General features: G+C 39.5%; 1 protein-coding gene across 2 annotated transcripts in view; it reads right to left on the minus strand.

Moving 5' to 3' along the window:
* Window positions 1-19,486, minus strand: part of SRGAP1 (SLIT-ROBO Rho GTPase activating protein 1) — a 266,183-nt gene that overhangs the window by 23,586 nt on the left and 223,111 nt on the right. Inside the window, exons 12-15 of one of the 2 annotated variants that reach the window (XM_032348868.1) lie at window positions 16,962-16,995; window positions 13,775-13,835; window positions 13,392-13,469; window positions 11,437-11,571 (exon numbers count right to left, since the gene is read on the minus strand). In XM_032348868.1, coding sequence (XP_032204759.1) covers window positions 11,437-11,571; window positions 13,392-13,469; window positions 13,775-13,835; window positions 16,962-16,995 — 308 coding nt within the window. Of the gene's footprint in view, window positions 1-11,436; window positions 11,572-13,391; window positions 13,470-13,774; window positions 13,836-16,961; window positions 16,996-17,510; window positions 17,614-19,486 lie in introns of both variants that reach the window. The other variant, XM_032348867.1, reaches the window with a different exon arrangement.

The following is a 19,486-nucleotide window of genomic DNA, read 5'->3' on the forward strand; positions in this document are numbered from 1 at the left end:
ATGCCTGTGAACAGCAGCAAAAAATTTAGTTCCAATAATGCATTATTTGCATAATAATTTCCAATAAATGCATTATTTATAATGCATAATAATGTATTTCCATGATGATCTACATTTTACAATGCATTCTCACATCTGCTATCCAATTTAACACAGATAATAATTCCATGGAGTAGGCAGGCCATGGAATGTCATCCCCATTCAATGCATTAGGAAAAAGAGAACTGGGTAAGTGGCTGGAGGGGTGGAGTTGGGACTAAAACCTATTTTCTGTTCAAGTCAGGTTGTCTTTCTTGGATTTCAAAGTACAAAAATATTTTATTTTTAAGCAATCTCTACACCCAGTGTAAGGCTTGAACTCACAACCCCAAGCTCAAAAGCTTCATGCTTCACTGACTGAGCCAGCCAGGTGCCCCCTTTATAAAGTACAACTTTGAAGACATTCAGTAAAGATACATTTGAGAAAAAGATTTATTTTTTAACTTTTTTTTTTTTTTCTAATTAAGAAAGCTCCATGCCCAAGGTGGGGCTTGAACTCATGAACCCAAGATCAAGTGATTGATTCCCTACCAACTGAGCCGGCCAGGTGCCCCTGGGAAAAATATTTCAAAAACTATTTCAGAAGCATTTTTGAAGTTTACTCTAATTTTGTATTACTACATTTGTTCCAATCGTTCTTGAGATATTCATATATCCTACTTGAAAATCTCAGGCCACTTTTTTTTTTTTTTTTTTTTTTTTTAGGACTTCATTTCTGACATAATAGTCAATTGATTTTCCTTCTCTTTCTCAGGTTTTCTGACCTCCCACACATAAACACAGTTGGCCCTCATGGATCTTTACTTGTTCTCTTCAATGGTAAACTCATTTGGTCTTGATGTTAGGACCATCCTTTTTAGGAAGGTAGTATTTTTGCTTCATTTTTCTATTTTGCATGGGACGTAAGTTCTGTTGTTTCTACCCCTGGCTATCTCAGTATTAATTTCCTAATTAAAGTCTTTATTATTTCTAGCTTGGACCATGGTGATACTTTGCTAATTCAGTTTTCTATTCCAATTCCTCTTACACCTCTTACAAACTTGAAATGACTTATGGCCCATTCTTAAAAGTAAATATTGCGATTTACTAGCATTTGTTCTCTGGTCCTTAAAAAACTGTATGCATAAATAACTTTCCATTCATGCCCCAAACCAAACAGTTAAAAAGTTTAATATGTTTATGCAAATTATAAATGGTAATGATGAAGGGTCCCCTGAATGGTCTCTGGACTGGCAATACCTTCTGTTCTTTTCTAGCCACATATAGATCCATAGAAGGGCTATGATTAAAAACAAAACAACAACAAAACTTCTGCCATTGTTTAAACTTTTGTTTAACATTCGTTCATTTGAACATGTAACATTGTTCAAAACTTCTGGATTGTTTCATAAGTTAAGTCTACTGATTCACTAGGCTGATCGTCAGTATAAGGTGAAGGTCAAATATCAGGGAGAGGGTTTTAGAAACTTCAGGCTAGTTTTGAGGTCTTAGAGAAAAAAAGAAAAGGAAAGAATGTGACAGGAACTACTCTTCATGTACTGTTGATCTTTAATCTTTGTCAAATCCCAGAGAGGGCAAGTAATTTTCAGGCTAGAAGAGGACACAGGCATTACTCCCAAGAAACTTAATTTTAATTCAAGATCCTCCTGTTCCTATCTCTCAGTTCTAAAAGTGAGTTCCCCTACCCCTTAAAGGTAGTTTCAAACTTTTATTTAGAAAGAACTGGGGGTGGACGCGTGGGTGGCTCAGTGAGTTAAGCCTCTGCCTTCGGCTCAGGTCATAATCTCAGGGTGCTGGGATTGAGCCCCACATTGGGGTCTCTGCTCAATGGGGAGCTTGCTTCCTCTCTCTCTCTCTCTGCCTGCCTCTCTGCCTATTTGTGATTGCTCTCTCAGTGTCAAATAAATAAATAAAAATCTTTAAAAAAAAATAAAAAGAACTGGGGGAACAGGTACAGATAGAACTGGGGGAAATTGATTTGTTCATTTAGAATATTTTCTTTTAACTCACTGATTTTTTTAAAGTTTTTATTTAAATTCCAGCTAGTTAACATACAGTGTAGTATTAGTTTCAGGCATACAATACAGCGACTCAACATTCCACAGAACAGGGATCCATATGCCAATTTCACAGCAGCATTATTTGTGACGGCCAAGGGGCAGACATCAGCCAAGTGGTCACTGACAGATGCGTGGATGAACCAAGGTGGTATAAAGACACAAGGAACCATTATTCAGCCTTAAAAGAGAAGTGAAATTCTCCTACAACCTGGATGAATCTTGAAAACCTAAGTGAAATAAGCCAGACAGAAGACAAATACTGTAGGATTCCACTTAACACCAGGTATCCAGAGTAGTCCAGTTCACAGAGACAGAAAGTAGCACAGGGCAGGGGGCTGTCAGGGGCTTGGGGGAGTTACTGCTTTCTGAGTACAGAACTTTGGTTTGGGAGAGTGAAGAAGTTCTGGAGATGGACGGTGGTGATGGTTGCACACTGGGAATGTATTTAATGCCGCTGAATCGTACACTTAACAATGGATAAGTCAGTAAGTTTTATATTCTGTATATTTCACCAAAATTTGGGAAAAGAAAAATTGGGGGAGGGTACCATGAGATGCAAATGAAAGGTTTTAGGAGACAAAGGCAACAGGAATGTAAAACAGTGACACCAAAAAGACCAGATGAAATTGTGGGAGGTGGGCCTGGATTCTCTGCAACTTCAGTAAACCTCAATCAAAGCATAACAGAACTGCTCGCATTCCTGAAGTTATAGCAAATCTATCTGTCCCAGAGGCCTCAGAGCATGACAGCTGGGAGCGGGACTCAGATATTACCTGGCTGGTCACTCAACAGGCCTGCGGCATACATCCTACAGGAGCCTTGCTCTGGTACAAATGACTCCTTTACTCTCCTGAGTCCAGTTAGTGGGTCAAAATTTATGGTTGCTTGGACACTGATTAATGTGCATTCCCAGCGGCTCTCAGTGTGGCAATTCATAGTCTCCCACAATTCTATGCTGCTTGAAAAGATGGATCTTTTCTTCTCCTCAGAAAAGTTGTCAGTAAGGAAAACCAGTATTTCATTTGAATTTCTTTTAAGCTAGCCTTTGTTTCCATAATTCAGGATCTCATGTAATTAGGTAAAAGTGGCATTCATCCAGTCTTGGTCATGTGCTCAAAGCTCCCCATGCTTATTTCTGTTCTTTTCCTAGCACTGCAAAGTTCCCATGTCGGCATCCCAACCTCACAGCATGGGGCTTTGACAGCTCCATGTAAATATGTGTGAAAAATTCACCCCAAAACACAAGTTGCTTCAGAAAATGGCAAAAACTCAAATGGCCATTATTCTGAAAATATCAGTTCTTCTGAGGCACTATTTGCAAAAGTATTTGTCAGAAAACAAACAATAAGTCCCAAGATGCAAATGTATCATCAAGTATGACAACAGGGAAGGAAAAGAATGGCCACGTTTAGAAGAGGTTTATAACTGAGCAGGCACACAAATATTTCTGAGCTCCAGAGATCAACGGGCAGTATTAAAGGTGAGCTTCCCAGTTCCAGGCCATTTTTAGGTTCATTGATAGGTTCTATCGATTTCAATGTGTTAATCAACTGTGTGCTTGTGATAGTGTATGTGTGTGAATGAAAGGGAAAGAGAAAAACAGAGAGATGTTCTAGTACATTTAGATGAATTTTAGCTGAGCCTTGATGGGAGAGTTACCAGCTGTTCTCCCAAGTAAGAAATGAAATGCTTGCAAATCTTTCTAATAATCATTAATAGATTGGGTTCTGTGAATTAAACCATTATGTTCTTTCCTAGCTAAATAGCAACACTGTAGAAATAAATACATAGTGTTTCTCCTGCTGAATTACTGAGGTTAGTAAAGAAACACTCTTAGCTTAGGAAGTTTTACTTATTCAGTTCAGATACTAAGCCTGTTCCATATTTTTAAGGGTAAAAGTAATCCCTAGTATAAGGCATCAAAAAGAAATTTAGAATTCAGACAGAAACCATCATGTATGCAACAAAGCTTAAAGAATTTTTAGCAACGAAAACATACACGGGAGAACCAAAACGAGAATTTGAAAGCTTTTTTCTTTTCTCATGAAACAGTTAGAAATGGGCAAATAGATTTATATACTAAAAGGCTCATTGTAATATTTTGTTTGACTGTAAAATCACTGGAAACAACCTAAGTCTCTAAAACTAGAAGACCATTAAGTGAAATAAAAGCCATTTAAATCTGTATTTTGAAAAATATTGATATGGAAAAATGTTAACAACATTACTAAATTTTAAAAAATGGCTTACAGGGATGCCTGGGAGGCTCAGCAGGTGAAATGTCCAACTCTTGATCTCAGCTCAGGTCTTGATCTCAAGACTGTAAATTCAAACCCCATGCTGGGCTCCACACTGGACATGGAGCCTATTTTTTTTTTTAAAGATTTTATTTATTTATTTGACAGAGAGAGAAATCACAAGTAGGCAGAGAGGCAAGCAGAGAGAGACAGAGAGAGAGAGAGGAGGAAGCAGGCTTCTCGCTGAGCAGAGAGCCTGATGTGGGGCTCGATCCCAGGACCCCAGGATCATGACCTGAACTGAAGGCAGAGGCTTAACCCACTAAGCCACCCAGGCACCCCTGGAGCCTGTTTTTTTAAAAAAAGGCTTATAAAGAACCAATAGGAAATGATACAATTTCTAATGAGATTTACTGAGATATAATTAATATATAATTCACACATATAAAGTATACAGTTTTATGGCTTTAAAGTATATTCACAGTTGATCAATCACTACCTCAATCAGCTTTAGAACATTTTTATTACCTCAAAAAGAAATCTCACATCCATTAGCAGTCACTTGGTATGATACCCCTCTTATTAAAAGCACGTGGTTGTCATATATCCATTCAATGGACAATTATTTGGCAATAAAATAAAGCTCTGATACATGCTACAATATGGGTGGACCTTGAAAACATGCTAAGAAAATGAAACCAGTTGCCAAAGACCACATTTTGTATAATTCCTTTTATATATGAAATGGTGAGAATAGATAAATTTATAGTAAGTATATTAGTGGTTGCCTAGTGGGATGGGATGAGTAAATAGTGGATGTTTTTGCTAATTGGGTTTTTTTTTTTTGGAGTAATAAATATGTTCTAATATTGATTGCGGTGATGACTTTTAGTTCTGTGAATATATTAAAAGCCACTGAGTTGTATACCTTAATGAATGAATTATATGACACAAGAATTGTATCTCAATAAACTGCTTTATTTTTTAGATTTATTTACTTATTTCAGAGAGAGAAAGCTAGAATGAGTTGACGGAAGGAGTAGAGGGAAAGAATCTTCAAGCAGACTCCCTCCTGAGACTGGCGCCAACCAGGGATCAGTGTCATGACCCATGAGATCATGACTTGAGCCAAAACCAAGAGTCAGATGCTTAATCAACTGAGCCATGCAGGTACCCCACAATAAGCTGTTTTAAAAAGTCTGGGGCTCCTGGGTGGCTCAATCATTGAGTATCTGCTTTCAGCTCAGATCATAATCCTGGGGTCCTGGAATCGAGGCCCGCATCGGGCTCCCTGCTCGGCAGTAAGCCTCTTCTCCCTCTCCACTCCCCCTGCTTGTGTTCCCTCTCTCGCTGCATCTCTCTCTTGTCAAAAAAATAAAGAAAGAAAGAAAGAAAGAAAGAAAGAAAGATCTTAAAAAACCAAATAAATAAAAAGTACATAGGGATGGGGGCACCTGGGTGGCTCAGTGGTTAAGCATCTGACTCCTGATTTTGGCTCAGGTCATGATCTCGGGGTTGAGAGATTGAGCCTCCCAACGGGTTCTGTGCTGGGCATGGAGCCTGCTTAAGATTCTCTCTCCCCTTTTCCCTTTGTCCTTCCTCTCTACTCTCTCCCTCTAAAAAAAAAGTACATAGGTATAAAAAACTTAAAAGTACATAGGTATATGTATAGAAAAAACCTGGGAACATACTAAAAAGGCTTATATTATCTTTGTATAAGGAATTATAGATGGTTTGTTTTTCTATTTTATTTTCTAATTTTTCTACAGTGATCACACATTAATTGCATAATAAACAATTATTTTAAAAATGTGCTGATGGGCTATTTATGATTTTAAGAAATTATTGTTATTTTTAAGGTATGCTAATGGTATTATGGTATTATGGCTATGTTGTACAAAAAAAGAAAAGAATTCTCTTCTCCCAGAGATTCATACATACAGAGGAAGTGATGTGTCAGGGAGACGATGGAAGGGATAAAGGTGGGATAATTTTGTCCAAGAAATGAAAATTTTTAAAGTTAGGTGATTGTTTATACTGGGATTTATTATAATTTTCTGTATCTTTCTATAGAAGTTTGAAAATATATATAATAAAAGAGTCAAAAAGAAGGTTGATGATGAGCAGAATGGACAGTACAGTTCCACTTTGGTTTTAGAAAAAGTTGTGTGTGCACATGAATACAAAAGGAGCAGAAGGAAATGCAACAAAATGGTGGTGTACACACACCATTGTCTTTGAGCAGGGGCATTCCGTGGGACAGTCTTTTGTTCTATGTGCTTCCGTGCATTTTTCAAGTATCCTACAATACTATATGTTGATATCATGATGAATAAAAGAAAAGACCCTCCTAAAAAAGCTTCCTGGGGCTCAAGCAGTCATCTAGATAGTAACACATAAGGTAACGTGAAGGGCAAATGTGCCATCTGGGCTCATGGCCCTGCGGCAGCCGGGAAACACCACACATCACTTGAATAGCTGATCTAGGGAAAGTCCTTTGGACTTCTGCCCTAGGGAATCTCGAAGCCATGGTATATGTACATTCTGGAAGCTGACCAGGAATGTGTGGGCCTAACCTTGAGCATTTACAAAACCATTACAAAGTAGATGGCTTTAAAAAACCTACTTGGGTGAGAAACTGAGGCACTACCAAGTTTGTCATTTCAAATTTAGATTGCCCTGGAGTCCACTGGGTCTTTATCCATATTTGCAAGTTTCCAAAGAATGTAATAGTTTGAAACATAAAAATGGCACAATAACAACTCATCACTCAAAAAAAAAAAAAAAATCTTTCCCCCCAAACTCCAAAAATAAGTAAGTAAAAAGTAGTAGGTAACCAGAAACCTATGTAAACTTCTTTTGCTTTTTTAAGATTTATTTATTAATTTTAGAGAAAGGGAGAAGCAGATTCCTTGCAGAGCCCATAGTGGGGCTTGATCTTACAACCTGAGATCATGATCTGAGCTGAAATCAAAAGTTGGACACGTTTAACCTTAACTCACTGAACCACCCAGGAGCCCGAAACATATCCAAACTCTTAAAAAAGATGAAAGGGAAGATTTTTCTATACAAAGGAAATATCACATGAAATTATCTTAATAGGGAAAATCAATCCAATTATGGCAATGCTAAGAGAAGATGACACAGATTAAAAACAATCAACGTGCATGGGACCTCTCTCCACTAGAATTTCTAAATCTTTGTGCTCCTATTACATACTAACTTAGACTGCATTTATTTGTAAATATCTTCACTCTCTTACTATTTTAAAACCTTCTGAAAGGCAAAAATCAAGTGTTTCAATCCCTAGAAGGTTTTACATATGGCAGGCAATTAATCAATGGTTCAAATGATCAAATAGTGTAATATCAATGAGAGGATATAATGATGAATGATGTACTATACCATATTCAAAGAATTTAATGAAAATCCAGAAAAAATATGGTATATCAGGGTCATAATGCCATGAGAAAATGCTTGCCTAGAGATAAACCAATAATAGGTAGAAATCCCCTCCTTTTTGAGAGATTAGATGTTGGAAGTAAAGGGGTCGTTATAAACAGTGTCATTCATTATGTGTTCTTTTTTTTTTTTTAAAGATTTTATTTATTTATTTGACAGACAGAGATCACAAGTAGGCAGAGAGGCAGGCAGAGAGAGGGGAAGAGAAGCAGGCTCCCCGCTGAGCAGAGAGCCCGATGTGGGACTCGATCCCAGGACCCTGAGATCATGACCTGAGCCGAAGGCAGCGGCTTAACCCATGAGCCACCCAGGCGCCCTCATTATGTGTTCTTGAAAAACATCCTATTCTGCAAAATGCACTAAAAATAACAGGACTTATGGGGGAAAAGTAGGGCTGGGACAGACAGCTCAACATCTGTTTAACTTTATAACAACAGCATCAACAAAAGCACTGACAATACTATTTAAATTACTAGCATGGTTCAATCACTCCTGACTAGTGTCCTTAGCAGCCTTAAACCCAGGGACTCCTGCTTCTTTGAGATGTAGGTCATGGAGGACATTCATTGCCGAGAGAGACTATTTTTGTAAAAATTAACCTGAGGATTATTAATCCACTGTTTTAATATAGTGGGGATGTCTTTGCAACTTCTTCATTTGCACTGGTAGCAGTTCACTGCATGAAAAGAAAGATATTGCTGTAGATTTTCCATTGTTTTCCCTACGGTCTTCACATTTCAGTAAGCCTGACTCTTCCTTCCACTGTGAGACAGCTTGATATTGATTGTTAAGAAACATTTCATGTGCTGGGAAAAATCATGCTGGAAGCACCACAACTTCTACTAGCATCATTTCTAAATGCACGTGAGATAATTAGGTCAAAGAACAGACTGGTAAGTGACTAACGCAGGTGCTGGCATATATGATCTCAGATTATAGTGGGAGTAGTTGTAACCATTGTAATGATGATAGCTAGCAACATTGACTGGGGTTTACTGTGTGCCAGGCATGAAGCTAAATACTTTATATGAATTATTTCTTTTGTTCTTCACACAGACTTTATGAAATAGATAAAGCAACAGATATTCAGTAAGACTAAGTATTAATCTCTGCCCAAAGTGACAAAGCTGTTAAGTGGAGAAGCTAGAATTTGAATCTTCAGCTTTCTGACTCTACAGTTCAGATTTTTATAACCACAATGGAGCAGTATTTCTCATCCAGTGAAAGCCTGAAGTGACTCTACAATACTCACAGACAAGGTAGTCCGGTGCACTTTATCCTACTGGTGGTATATGTGAACATAAATGTTGATATATGTACCTAGAAAACCATGAAGCATTGTAGAGTGCTTATTATTTTTCCAGATTTAAGCTTTCTGGCTAGGATGTAAGGAAAAATCTCTGGACAAGACCAAAGGAGAATTCCAGAAGCATGACACCTCCTTTTCAGTTCTTTCCAGCTGGGTCACAGGCCTGCTGTGATGACTCAGGCTATGTAAGAGCCTTGGAATGGACACACAGGCACACTTCTGAATCCCACACAAGACATCAGGCTGTATAGGGTGGGGGTGGAGGGAATTATGACTGGGGAACTCATACCCAGCAAGACCCAGGATTTTAGGCATGAATGCCAACAAAAGAATTCTGGTAAAATTTTGGTGACCTTTAACAACTGTGGATTCTGTACTTACTAATGGACCTGGAATTAACTATGGCAAGTAGTAGGGCTACAAAACTGAGTAATCTATTAACATCTCACAGGCCTGTGGAGTTACCTGTGGGTATTTCATTGAACATACTCTTTGCCATGCACTCTTCTTGGCACTTTACAGGTATCAACTCATTTAATTCTCACAGCCCTGTGATATATATAATAGTCTGTTGTCCCCGCCCTTTTTTTAAAAAAAAAATATTTTATTTATTTATTTGACAGAGAGATATCACAAGTAGGCAGAGAGGCAGGCAGAGAGAGAGCAGGGAAAGCAGGCTCCCCGCAGAAAGGCTGATACGAGGCTCAATCCCAGGAACCTGAGATCATGACCTGAGCCGAAGGCAGAGTTCTCCCTTTTTTAATAGCTGATGAAACTCACATGCAGAGAGGTTAAGAAACTTGCCTAAGGTCACATAGCTGGTGAGCAATTTGGACTTCGGCTATTTAAGTTCAAAGCCTGCCTTCTTAACCTCTTCCCTGAATTCTCTCTTCAGCACATGGAGAAGAAGGGGTTAAAAATTGTAATGTGGGGTGTTAAGAAAAAATTGTAGACCTCCATACACAGTGGAATGTTCGTGGAGGAGTGACTAATTTTGCTAGGGGTGGCAGGGGTGGGGAGGGCCTGCTGGGAGGAGTGCCAGGTCAGCAAAGCCTTCACAGCAGATGTCAAATAGCTCTCCGGGACAGCAGACCAAACAGCGTGGGCAAAGGCATGGGGTGGGCGATGGCCTGGCACACTTGCTGCTTGCTACTGTTGACACATAAAGTAAAAAGGAGACGGGTGGCAGGAGATGAGTGTGCACAAAAGCAGGGAGCAGGGAGAGATCCAACAGAGGAAGAATTTGGTTCTGTGAATTGGTCATCCCCAGGAGTCTGTGTTCAGGTGGGACATACTGCAGTAGGTTTTAGAAGGGGGGGTGATGGGAGTCATATGACCAGATCTGTGCCGTTGGATCTCGCCGCAGTGTGAAGGATGAAATGACGAGGAGGATGGGGGTGCCGGGAAGAGAGGGCAGAACCTAGAAGGCGGGGCTGACTCCACCTAGGAGACTGTTACTAGCAAGCCCAGTGAGAAGCTGGTGATGGCAATGGCGAGGAAGCATGAGCTGGGAGAGTTTTGAGGATTGGAGGGTGAATGGTAGGAAAGCAGGGTGGGAAAGTTTTTAGGGGCAAGCTTGATCCGTATTCTCGTTCTCCTCTCTGTGTGATCTGGGTCAGCTCCAGACCCCTGCCTGGGAAGTGGGGCTTAAAAAGGCACTGCATTTTCAGCTGTATGGAACTCAATGTAGTTAATAACTAATTCCGGGTATTATGACTTTCACCTTCTTTCCTATAGTGTGAAAAGCCTCCCTGAATAAAACAGTAATGCTTTATTTGCTGATGATGATCGGTTTCATGATGTGTCCTACATAGTCCCATAGCAACTCTGCCTATTCGCGGGGGATGCCCAGTGACAGATAATTACCACCTGCTTCTCTGCATTGTACTAATGATCATGGATCTCATTTTACCTTAGCTCTGAAGGGACTGACAGTCAAAGATGGGAAAATTGCTACACTCCTAAGATTGGTGGAGAAAACCAAGGACCAAAAGCCAAACAGAAGTTATGTTCCATGCTTGCAGCTTCCTGTTCCCCCTAAGCTGGTTGGCACCTGCCTTTCTGCTTTATTCCAGCCACTAAGTGGGAAACTCTTGGGCTCTAAGGAGCTGCTGACGTTCAGGAGTGAAGCCCACTCAGCAGAGAGTGAGGCCGCAGCTGGGAGGATGACTCATGTTGGATCCAGAAAGAAAACAAATGGTCTTGAAGATGTGGTGGTAATGGGGTAATAGTTAGGGGGAGGATATGTGGTGAGGGCTCCCTGCCTTTTCCAGGAAATTGGTTAGTGAGACAATTCTGGTGCTAAAAGACTTAAAAAAAATCCACTTACTGATACAAGAAATCAGATCATTAAATCTTTCCTTAGGAAAGAGGGGGTTTTCCAGCCCACGGAAATAGAGCTTCAGAACGCCAGCCACTGAGTTAATATCATGGTTACTCTGGTCATCAGCTAAAGGGTTTTCACCTACAAAAAAAGAAAAAAATTAGTTACATGCACAGTGCTTTTCCTTTTTTTTTTTCTGAACAAAAATATGTTTCTATACGCACACATTTCTATATATACATGTATCTTTTAATTACACTTTATGAAAGATTATATAGTACTAAAATTAAAAGTAATTCGTTTAGATATCCCAACCCATGTTTAACCTAAAAATAGTTGGCTAAAATAAAGCTTTTAAAAATCTTAATGCTACCAAATAATCCCTTACGAGTTACCCAAATCTTAAAATAAAGTATTGTGGGACATCAAGTTAAAAATCTAATCTTAGCTTGACATGAATGCAAATAGGACATTCTCTGTTTTTTATCCTACTGGGAAGAAGATACCATATAGACACAATATCAGAAATAGTATAGGATGCACCTAATTGTGAATGCCTACAATTAAATTAATGTTTCCTGAAGTGGCCTGGGGGCGTTCACAGCACATTGGAAAGCTGCATTTGGCAGTGGGAGATTTGGAAATCAGACAGAGGGATCTGAAAATGTACCCTTAATTGTACCAAGGGACTTTTATAAAAAATAAAAACTTAAAAAATGTATCACAAATATGAAATTATGTTATTTTTTATGGCAAACAGTTTTAAGATGTACATAACTGACATGGCTATTCCACACCCCAGAGAATTAAATTGAGATAAAATCTTTGAGAAATTCAACACAATATGCAGCCTTAAATCAAACTCTATTTTTTATTCACAGGTCTGTTCTAAAGTTCAACAAAAAATTGTATATTTTAACTTTTTTTTTTTGCCTCTTGGGCAGGAAACTGATGCTTTATACATTTCAACTTATGCTGAAGATGGTTCCTGTAAGAGACTTGGATCACTTTGCTGCTGAGAGGGGAGGCTGCTCTGCTCTACACATCCTATCAGAGAACTTGGAACAGGAAAAACAATCTGGATCCAAGTTTACCTCTTCCACCAAGCTTTGAAATATTCAAGGGCTCCCTGCCCAGGGAAAAGGGACAGAGAGAGAGAGAAGGTTGCCCTGTCTGCATGCCATGATGCCCCTCACTCTGTGGCCAAGCAGAGGAAGGAAGGTACACATGTATCCCGGAGTAGACATGATAGAAATCATTATAATTGAGGCACGTTAATAAATAAGAGCCATCCCTAGAGATGATGATGATTCACTGATAATACCTAATCCTCACCCTGATCCTGGAATTCTGCAGGTAATGAAACCGAGGCCAAAGTAGGAGACGATTAACTTGGCCGAAATCAAACAATTAGTCACTGGGAGAGTGATTTGATTCTGGCTCTGCCTAACACTACAGTGTATGGTTTTGCTAATTATAAGGTGCGAAGTAACAGTTCAGTAGGATTTATTTGACAGCCAATGATCAAGAGTTCACTACCTGCGCTAAGGTCCCAGGGAAGGAGTCTGGGGATGGTAATAAGAGGAAGGAGAGCATTCCTGACATGCAGTAGGGATGAGTCACCTCCAACACCTGCTAGGTAGGCTCGGGGCTATCCTGCCGCTCTTTCAGTACCTTCTCATGGGTTCTCATGCCACCTTTCACACACATGCTGAGAATGATCAATGCCCGTCCTAAACCAAGATACCAAGCTCCTATGCTGTTCTATACTTGATAACAAGGTCTTATGATTTTGGCTTCATTTCTCAGCTATGCTAAGTAGATTCTTAAATCAACATTTAAAATGAAGTGAATGCAAAGAGAAAGATTTTGAGGATCTACAGAACGAGTATGCCACTTCACTTGAGAGCAGCTGACAGCTTTTTAACATGGCTTGTGTGTGGGTATAGACATACAATTACCTCTCTCAAATGAATTTTTAATATCATTGACCTCCACCTGGGAACCAGACACTCTGAAAATCCCCTGATGCTGAAGACCTAAAAAGAACAGAAGAGGAAAAGGATGAAAAATCCCATCACAACCGTTAGGTCCCTCTTTCCCCAATAATCAAATGTTAAATGAAAAGACACATCTACTATACTCCTAGTGATTATTACTTTTTAAGTAAGAATTTCAGGGGCACCTGGCTGGCTCAGTTGGTGGAACATGTGACTCTTGATCTCAGGGTTGTGTGTTCAAGCCCCATGTTGGGTGGAGAGATTTCTTAAATAAATAAATCTTAAAAAAAAAAAAAAAAACCAACCCAAAAAACAAAATAAGAATTCTATAGTTTATGGCTTACCATAGAGGTTGATGAACCGAATACAGCTTTCCACAATGAGAGGGATAATCTGTCCTGAGTCCTGGGTAAAGAGATGGAAACCAGTTAACCACAGAGAGGCATAAATCACACATTAAAGTTCAGAGTTTAGCCCTAATTCAAGAGGGCTTTTTTACTCTTTTTGATAATCATTTCCAACTCCCCCCTCGAAAATCTTCCACTAAGGCCAAAAATAAAACCATATTTAACCAATCTCGTTCTGGAGCAAACCACATTCAATACATTTATTGCAATCCTGTTTCAGTGTCCTCTGTTGTGTCTTGAGATGTCAAAGTGAATTCATCTCTTTTACTTACACGGAGGCTCATGTATCAAAGTGAATACATGAATTGCTCCTCTTTTTAAGGGTTATTTATATAAGTAATTAATCTAATGGACCTAAAGAGAACTCTGTGTATTCTAACCACGGCATCTTAGGACTGACTGGCCGTACCGGTCACTACACACAGCCTTTCAGACATGCCGGGACCCTCTTGGTGACATCCCCAGAGTACACCGTTGGGATGACAACATACTTCCAGATGCATGACAGGAGGACTGTCTTCTAGATGATCATAATGTGTTACATATTTGTTTGGTTTGCATCAGAACTTACTCATCCTTACAGATTTCTCATTGTTATTTTTACATGTTTTAAGGATTATGAAAAAATGGCCCAAATGCACGTCCCATTAGACCCCGTTTTCTGAGGAAGGGGCAGTTTTGTGGCCCCTTTCCCTATATCTTGTAATAGAGTCAGTGCACTCTGCTGAACAAGTGTGAATTCTGGAAATGTTTTAAAACACATGTAGGATGATAGGTGAGATGAAGGAACTGCCGGGGTCACAGTTAATTATGCACCAATGCCATGCACTCCAAGTGGTTAAAGACAGGTACCGACTGTGGAGTTAATGCTCATATACCTTCAAAGGCTCTGCTCTTTCAGGAATTAGAGCTTTACAGGAAACGTGTAGGTTCAGAATGATTAGCAGACATCAGGTACTAATGCATGAGGAATTTTATTCTGAACCGCACGAAGAATGGGGATATCTTAATATATGAAAACAATTCAGAATCTACTAACTTTTCCAAATAAGCAACAGGGGAAGGATTGGGGATAATGCAGCGGAGCCTTAAACTCTTAACTATTCCTAGGATGGCTCATACAGTTCTTGAGGAAGAGTTTTAGTTTAGGTTTTAAGACCATCTAATCAGTGTGTGAACCAGTTAGTGCTTCAGTCACTTCTGGAGACTGTATCAAGTTTCTCTAATTAGTTATTTTGTTTGTTTGTTTTAGGGACATACACTTTATTAATTTCTTAGAGAAGGTCCTTAAGACTAAAAATTCTTTAGTGTGGACTAGTTGGCTCAAAAATAGCGACGTAATTACACCAACACTTACTGTGAGGGGATATTTCTTTAAAATACAAGTGTGTTTTAGGGGAGGTAAACTTTATATGACCATTTCACTTAACACTGTAATCTAAAAGAGCAACAAATATTTAAATATAAGTGATAAAAGGAGAATATTAGTTTGCACCTCTGATGAACTTAGTATTAAAACAAAAAGAAAGAATAAAATGTTATTAAAAGAAAAATGTTTGCACTAAGAAAGTTCTAAATAAAAATGCCTTAAGTTTTCATATTACTTAAAAAACATTTTCGTCTTTACATTTCCTCAAGATAATCACTGATCTTTTGTTTAATGTCAGTATTTTATTTGGATACAATGAATTCTATGGTCAAAAAGTAATAAGTGTGTATGTGTTTTAATTTGATTTCATGGATGCCAGATGCTTTTGTAGAAAATAGTTTACAAGAAGTGAAACAATGGGCTGTGCTCCACCCACTATTCAAACAAACAAACAAGAATTAAAAAAACCAATCCCTTTGTACCTCAGTTTCCCCCTGGGAAAAAGGAAAAATGGTTTGCTCTTGCTTTCTCACAGTGATATTGTGGGGACCTCGAGTGATGGAGCACTTTCCAGAGGGCAGAGATCTCTGTCTCCACTGTTTTACTGCTATGACCAAAGATTCTTTAATATGCCATCTGGGACCTGGAAGAGCTCACCTAAGTGCATTTCCCAGGATAACTGGTTTACTCCTTCTTTAGTCCCTAAATTTGGTTTCTGTTAACTGTTCTTAATGAAAAATCTTTTAAAAATATAATATGAGCTGTCCTGTTATCTTCAGCAGTCATTCTTGTACTGTGTTATCAAATAGAACAGAATCATACCCTTGTTTCTTTGAGCTTTTCTCTATGTTTTCTCTGCCAGACCATCAGCTGCATATCTTGGTGCTTTCATCTAATCTTTATCTTCCCTTCTCTCCAGCTAATTTGCCCCTGCTTATAAGCCTTGGGCTGGGAAGCTAGCTAATCAAGTCTGACAATAATTTTATATTAAATTAGAGCCAAGAAGGCTCTTTGGAGGCTGATGGCAGTGGGTTTGTGATGGCAATTTAGGTTGTCCAGTGGCTTTTCACTCAATGCCAAGGTTAGGGCTCATTTTCAAGGCTGCCAGAGGCCCTCAGTCTCTGTGTGTGTGTGTATGCACGTACGTGTGTATGTGTCTGTCCATGTGAATATGACACACACACACACACACACACACACTTTTTAACCATTAGTGCCCGTATTCGATAGAAGATCTGTCTTTAAAGAAACTAAGACATCTATAACATATTATTAAGGGAATCATGAATGATGAGGTTTTTTACATAAATTTAGTCTTCAGGAACACTAGAATCCATGACATAAAATGTTAGGTACAAAAGAGAAAGAAAGCTCTTCTCTTTTTTGTGCAATTTATCTGAGGGTCTTTAATCCAGTATTAATGTGTATTTGGCATTTAACACTGACTTCCCTTAACGAAAGCCCTTGACTCAAATTTGGTACAACTGTCAAACATGTAATGTAAAAACTGTTTATCTGCTTTTGCTAGAAGAGGCAACTCCTCTTAAATCAGTGTTCGAATTTCTGTACCTCTTTTCTATAGCAGATAGGTAGGAATCCATAAATAGTAAAGCTTATTTTTCAACCTGATTTCCAACTGCAAACATTTTTCTTTCAAAGACCTTAAAAATCCAATTAAAGCCAAGCATGATTATGATTTGAAAATGATATCAAGAGCAAAAGAGGCTGTGGCCTCACCTCCCTGCAGCACTATACCTGATGTCTCGCGTGTGAGTTCCTTCGTCCTCGGCTAGAAGCATTATCAGAGGTACAGGGTGAAAAAGAAGACAGAGTAAACACAGCAGAGATCCAAGATACAGACCGCAGGGTCTTACCATTTCTCCAATATAATGAATTCCTCAAGTCACAGGAAATCCAAACTCTAGCCGTGCTTCAGAGATCCCCTAACAATGTACTTTAAAAATAGATTCTGTGCCATCTAATTTGCACAAAGTAAAAATAAAATATTTTATCAGGTAAGCTCTTTTCCTTTTTGCCCAAATTATGGCTTTTTTATTTTTTTTAAGAAAGAAAGAGGGCTTACTTTTTTGCCAACATAATACTCACATGTATTTCCTTCTCTGAAGGCACTCAAACCAAATATTCTTTCCTCTCTGACTTCAGGAAATATTATATTGATTTTCTGGGAAAGCGAAGAGCCCCAGGACAGACTTGGACATAATGACCTGCCTCCTTTTACGAGAGGCTGAGACCATTATAGGAAGAAGCGTGGAGATCAGCCACCCAGATGGCTGGTGCCAGTACCTTGACGAATGTTTCCAAATCCCCATTAAACAACTTAGCATTATACTGTGAGCGGGGTCTGGACTTCCTGTGTTTCTGGGGCTTAGGGGGAACATTTGGAGGCCTAAGGGAAGGGAATATGATTACTGAGCATGGCAGAAATCAAACAATGAATGAAATACCCATAGGTCACAGCAAAATCACAAAACAGGATTTCTTGTGTGCTCCCTTCACCTCCCCCCCCAGCCCATGGGGGAAAAGAGTCCTTCCCCTTTCCCATTTATTTACTTTTACTTATGTCATCAAAAATGATACAAACTATTCCTCAGACGACCCTTTTCTTGTATACTGCATATGACATTTGTTTGCTAGTTTGTTTAAAAATGGAATTGTGAGCTATCTGGCCAAGTGTTACAAACTTGACCAGCTTATGAGTCACACGGAAGACACAATGAGTCATAAAAATCTGGGCTCTCGATAAATCCCAATGTAAGAAATTAAATATAATATTTTTAGTTACAACATAATTCGTCAATGCAAGTAATGTCACATCTGTTCAATAGTCCTCAGATATTAATGGGGTTTTAGTTTATGCAAAAGTAAGTATTAATGGGGTCACAAGTGGAAAATGAGTTTGGTTCCAATGCTTTCTCGGGGAGGAGGTAGATACAGGCTCATATGAATGATTATTTCTTTGTAACGAACTATCTCATCTTCAATATTTGTAGAGCATTAGCACATGTCCTTTATTCTGCTTTGGACTCTCCATCTCTAGTCTGTTTGCTCTGGTGGCTGCGCCAGTCTAACACACACACAACCAGTGCCCCACCTGCTCCCCTTAGACCCTGTAGCTTCTTGCTCTGTTGTCGAGAACCAGGGCCTCTTCTGTCCTCTTCCTTTAGAGCAAAGATGTCACAAGTATCTGACTCAGCTTCTCCAACTGTACTGAATGGGACACAGGGAGGGAGAGTCCCAGGACCGCTCTCCAGACATTCCAATTTTAACTCCTTCATGGGAAGGCTTACAGGAGGGTATGCGTCACACTTGAAAATTGGGTAAGCCCTTTGTTATGCTGCAAACTGTCTAGAAAGAATTACCTTTTCAGTTCACTGATGTTCAGAAAGGCCAGGTTAGAAACAAAATCCCAAGGACATGAGGAAGCCTGACTAGATTCATAAGAGATTACCATAATCTGGAGTTATCAAGAGAGGTAGGGGAGCAAACCTGACAGGCTTCCACAGTCGGATTCTAGGACTCAGCTAGTAGGTGGGCTCCAAGGATTAACAGGGTGTACAGTGAGCAGCACCCAAAGTCCCACATGCTTGAGAGGTTAAAAGGAATTTTTTCAAGAGTCCAGAGGTGAATATGGAAACTTCCACTAGGCAGTATGCCATGGCCTGCTGAAATTTCTGAAACCTCTTTTATATACTGATTCTGGGATATTCACAGAAGGATTTGGTGGGCATAAAAACCAGAACAACTACCCACCAAGGAGTTTAATCTTATGTGCTTGATTTCATCCAATCTTTTCATTACTTTGTAAGTATTTTTAAAAGATTTTTAAAAATAATTAATTTGTTTTAGGGGGTGAAGGGGAGGGCCAGAGGGAGAGGGAAGAAAGAGAGCCTCGAGCAGACTCTACACTCGGCACAGAACCCAACTCTGGGCTCGATCTCGCCACCCTGAGATCACGACCTGAGCCGAAACCAAGCATCAGTGCCCAACCAAATGCAACCCCCAGGTGCCCCTCATTATTTTACAAGTGTTTTAAAATGTAGACTTTATTTTTATTCAGGTATGGTGAGGCCAACAGATCAGAAGCAAACACCACTGAAAGGACAGTTTACTACCCACACTGCCCAAAGGGAGGGGGCAGGCTACTCCGTGGGGGAGGGGTTCATGGGGAAGCACCAGGGTCAATCGGGAGGCAGAGGGAGTACAGGCAGTGCTGTGGTCTCCATGGGAAGGAAGGGGCGAGGGAGGGTAAGCAGGTTTAG

This window comes from Mustela erminea, chromosome 6 (genome assembly GCF_009829155.1).
Source record: "Mustela erminea isolate mMusErm1 chromosome 6, mMusErm1.Pri, whole genome shotgun sequence".
NCBI lineage: Eukaryota > Metazoa > Chordata > Mammalia > Carnivora > Mustelidae > Mustela > Mustela erminea.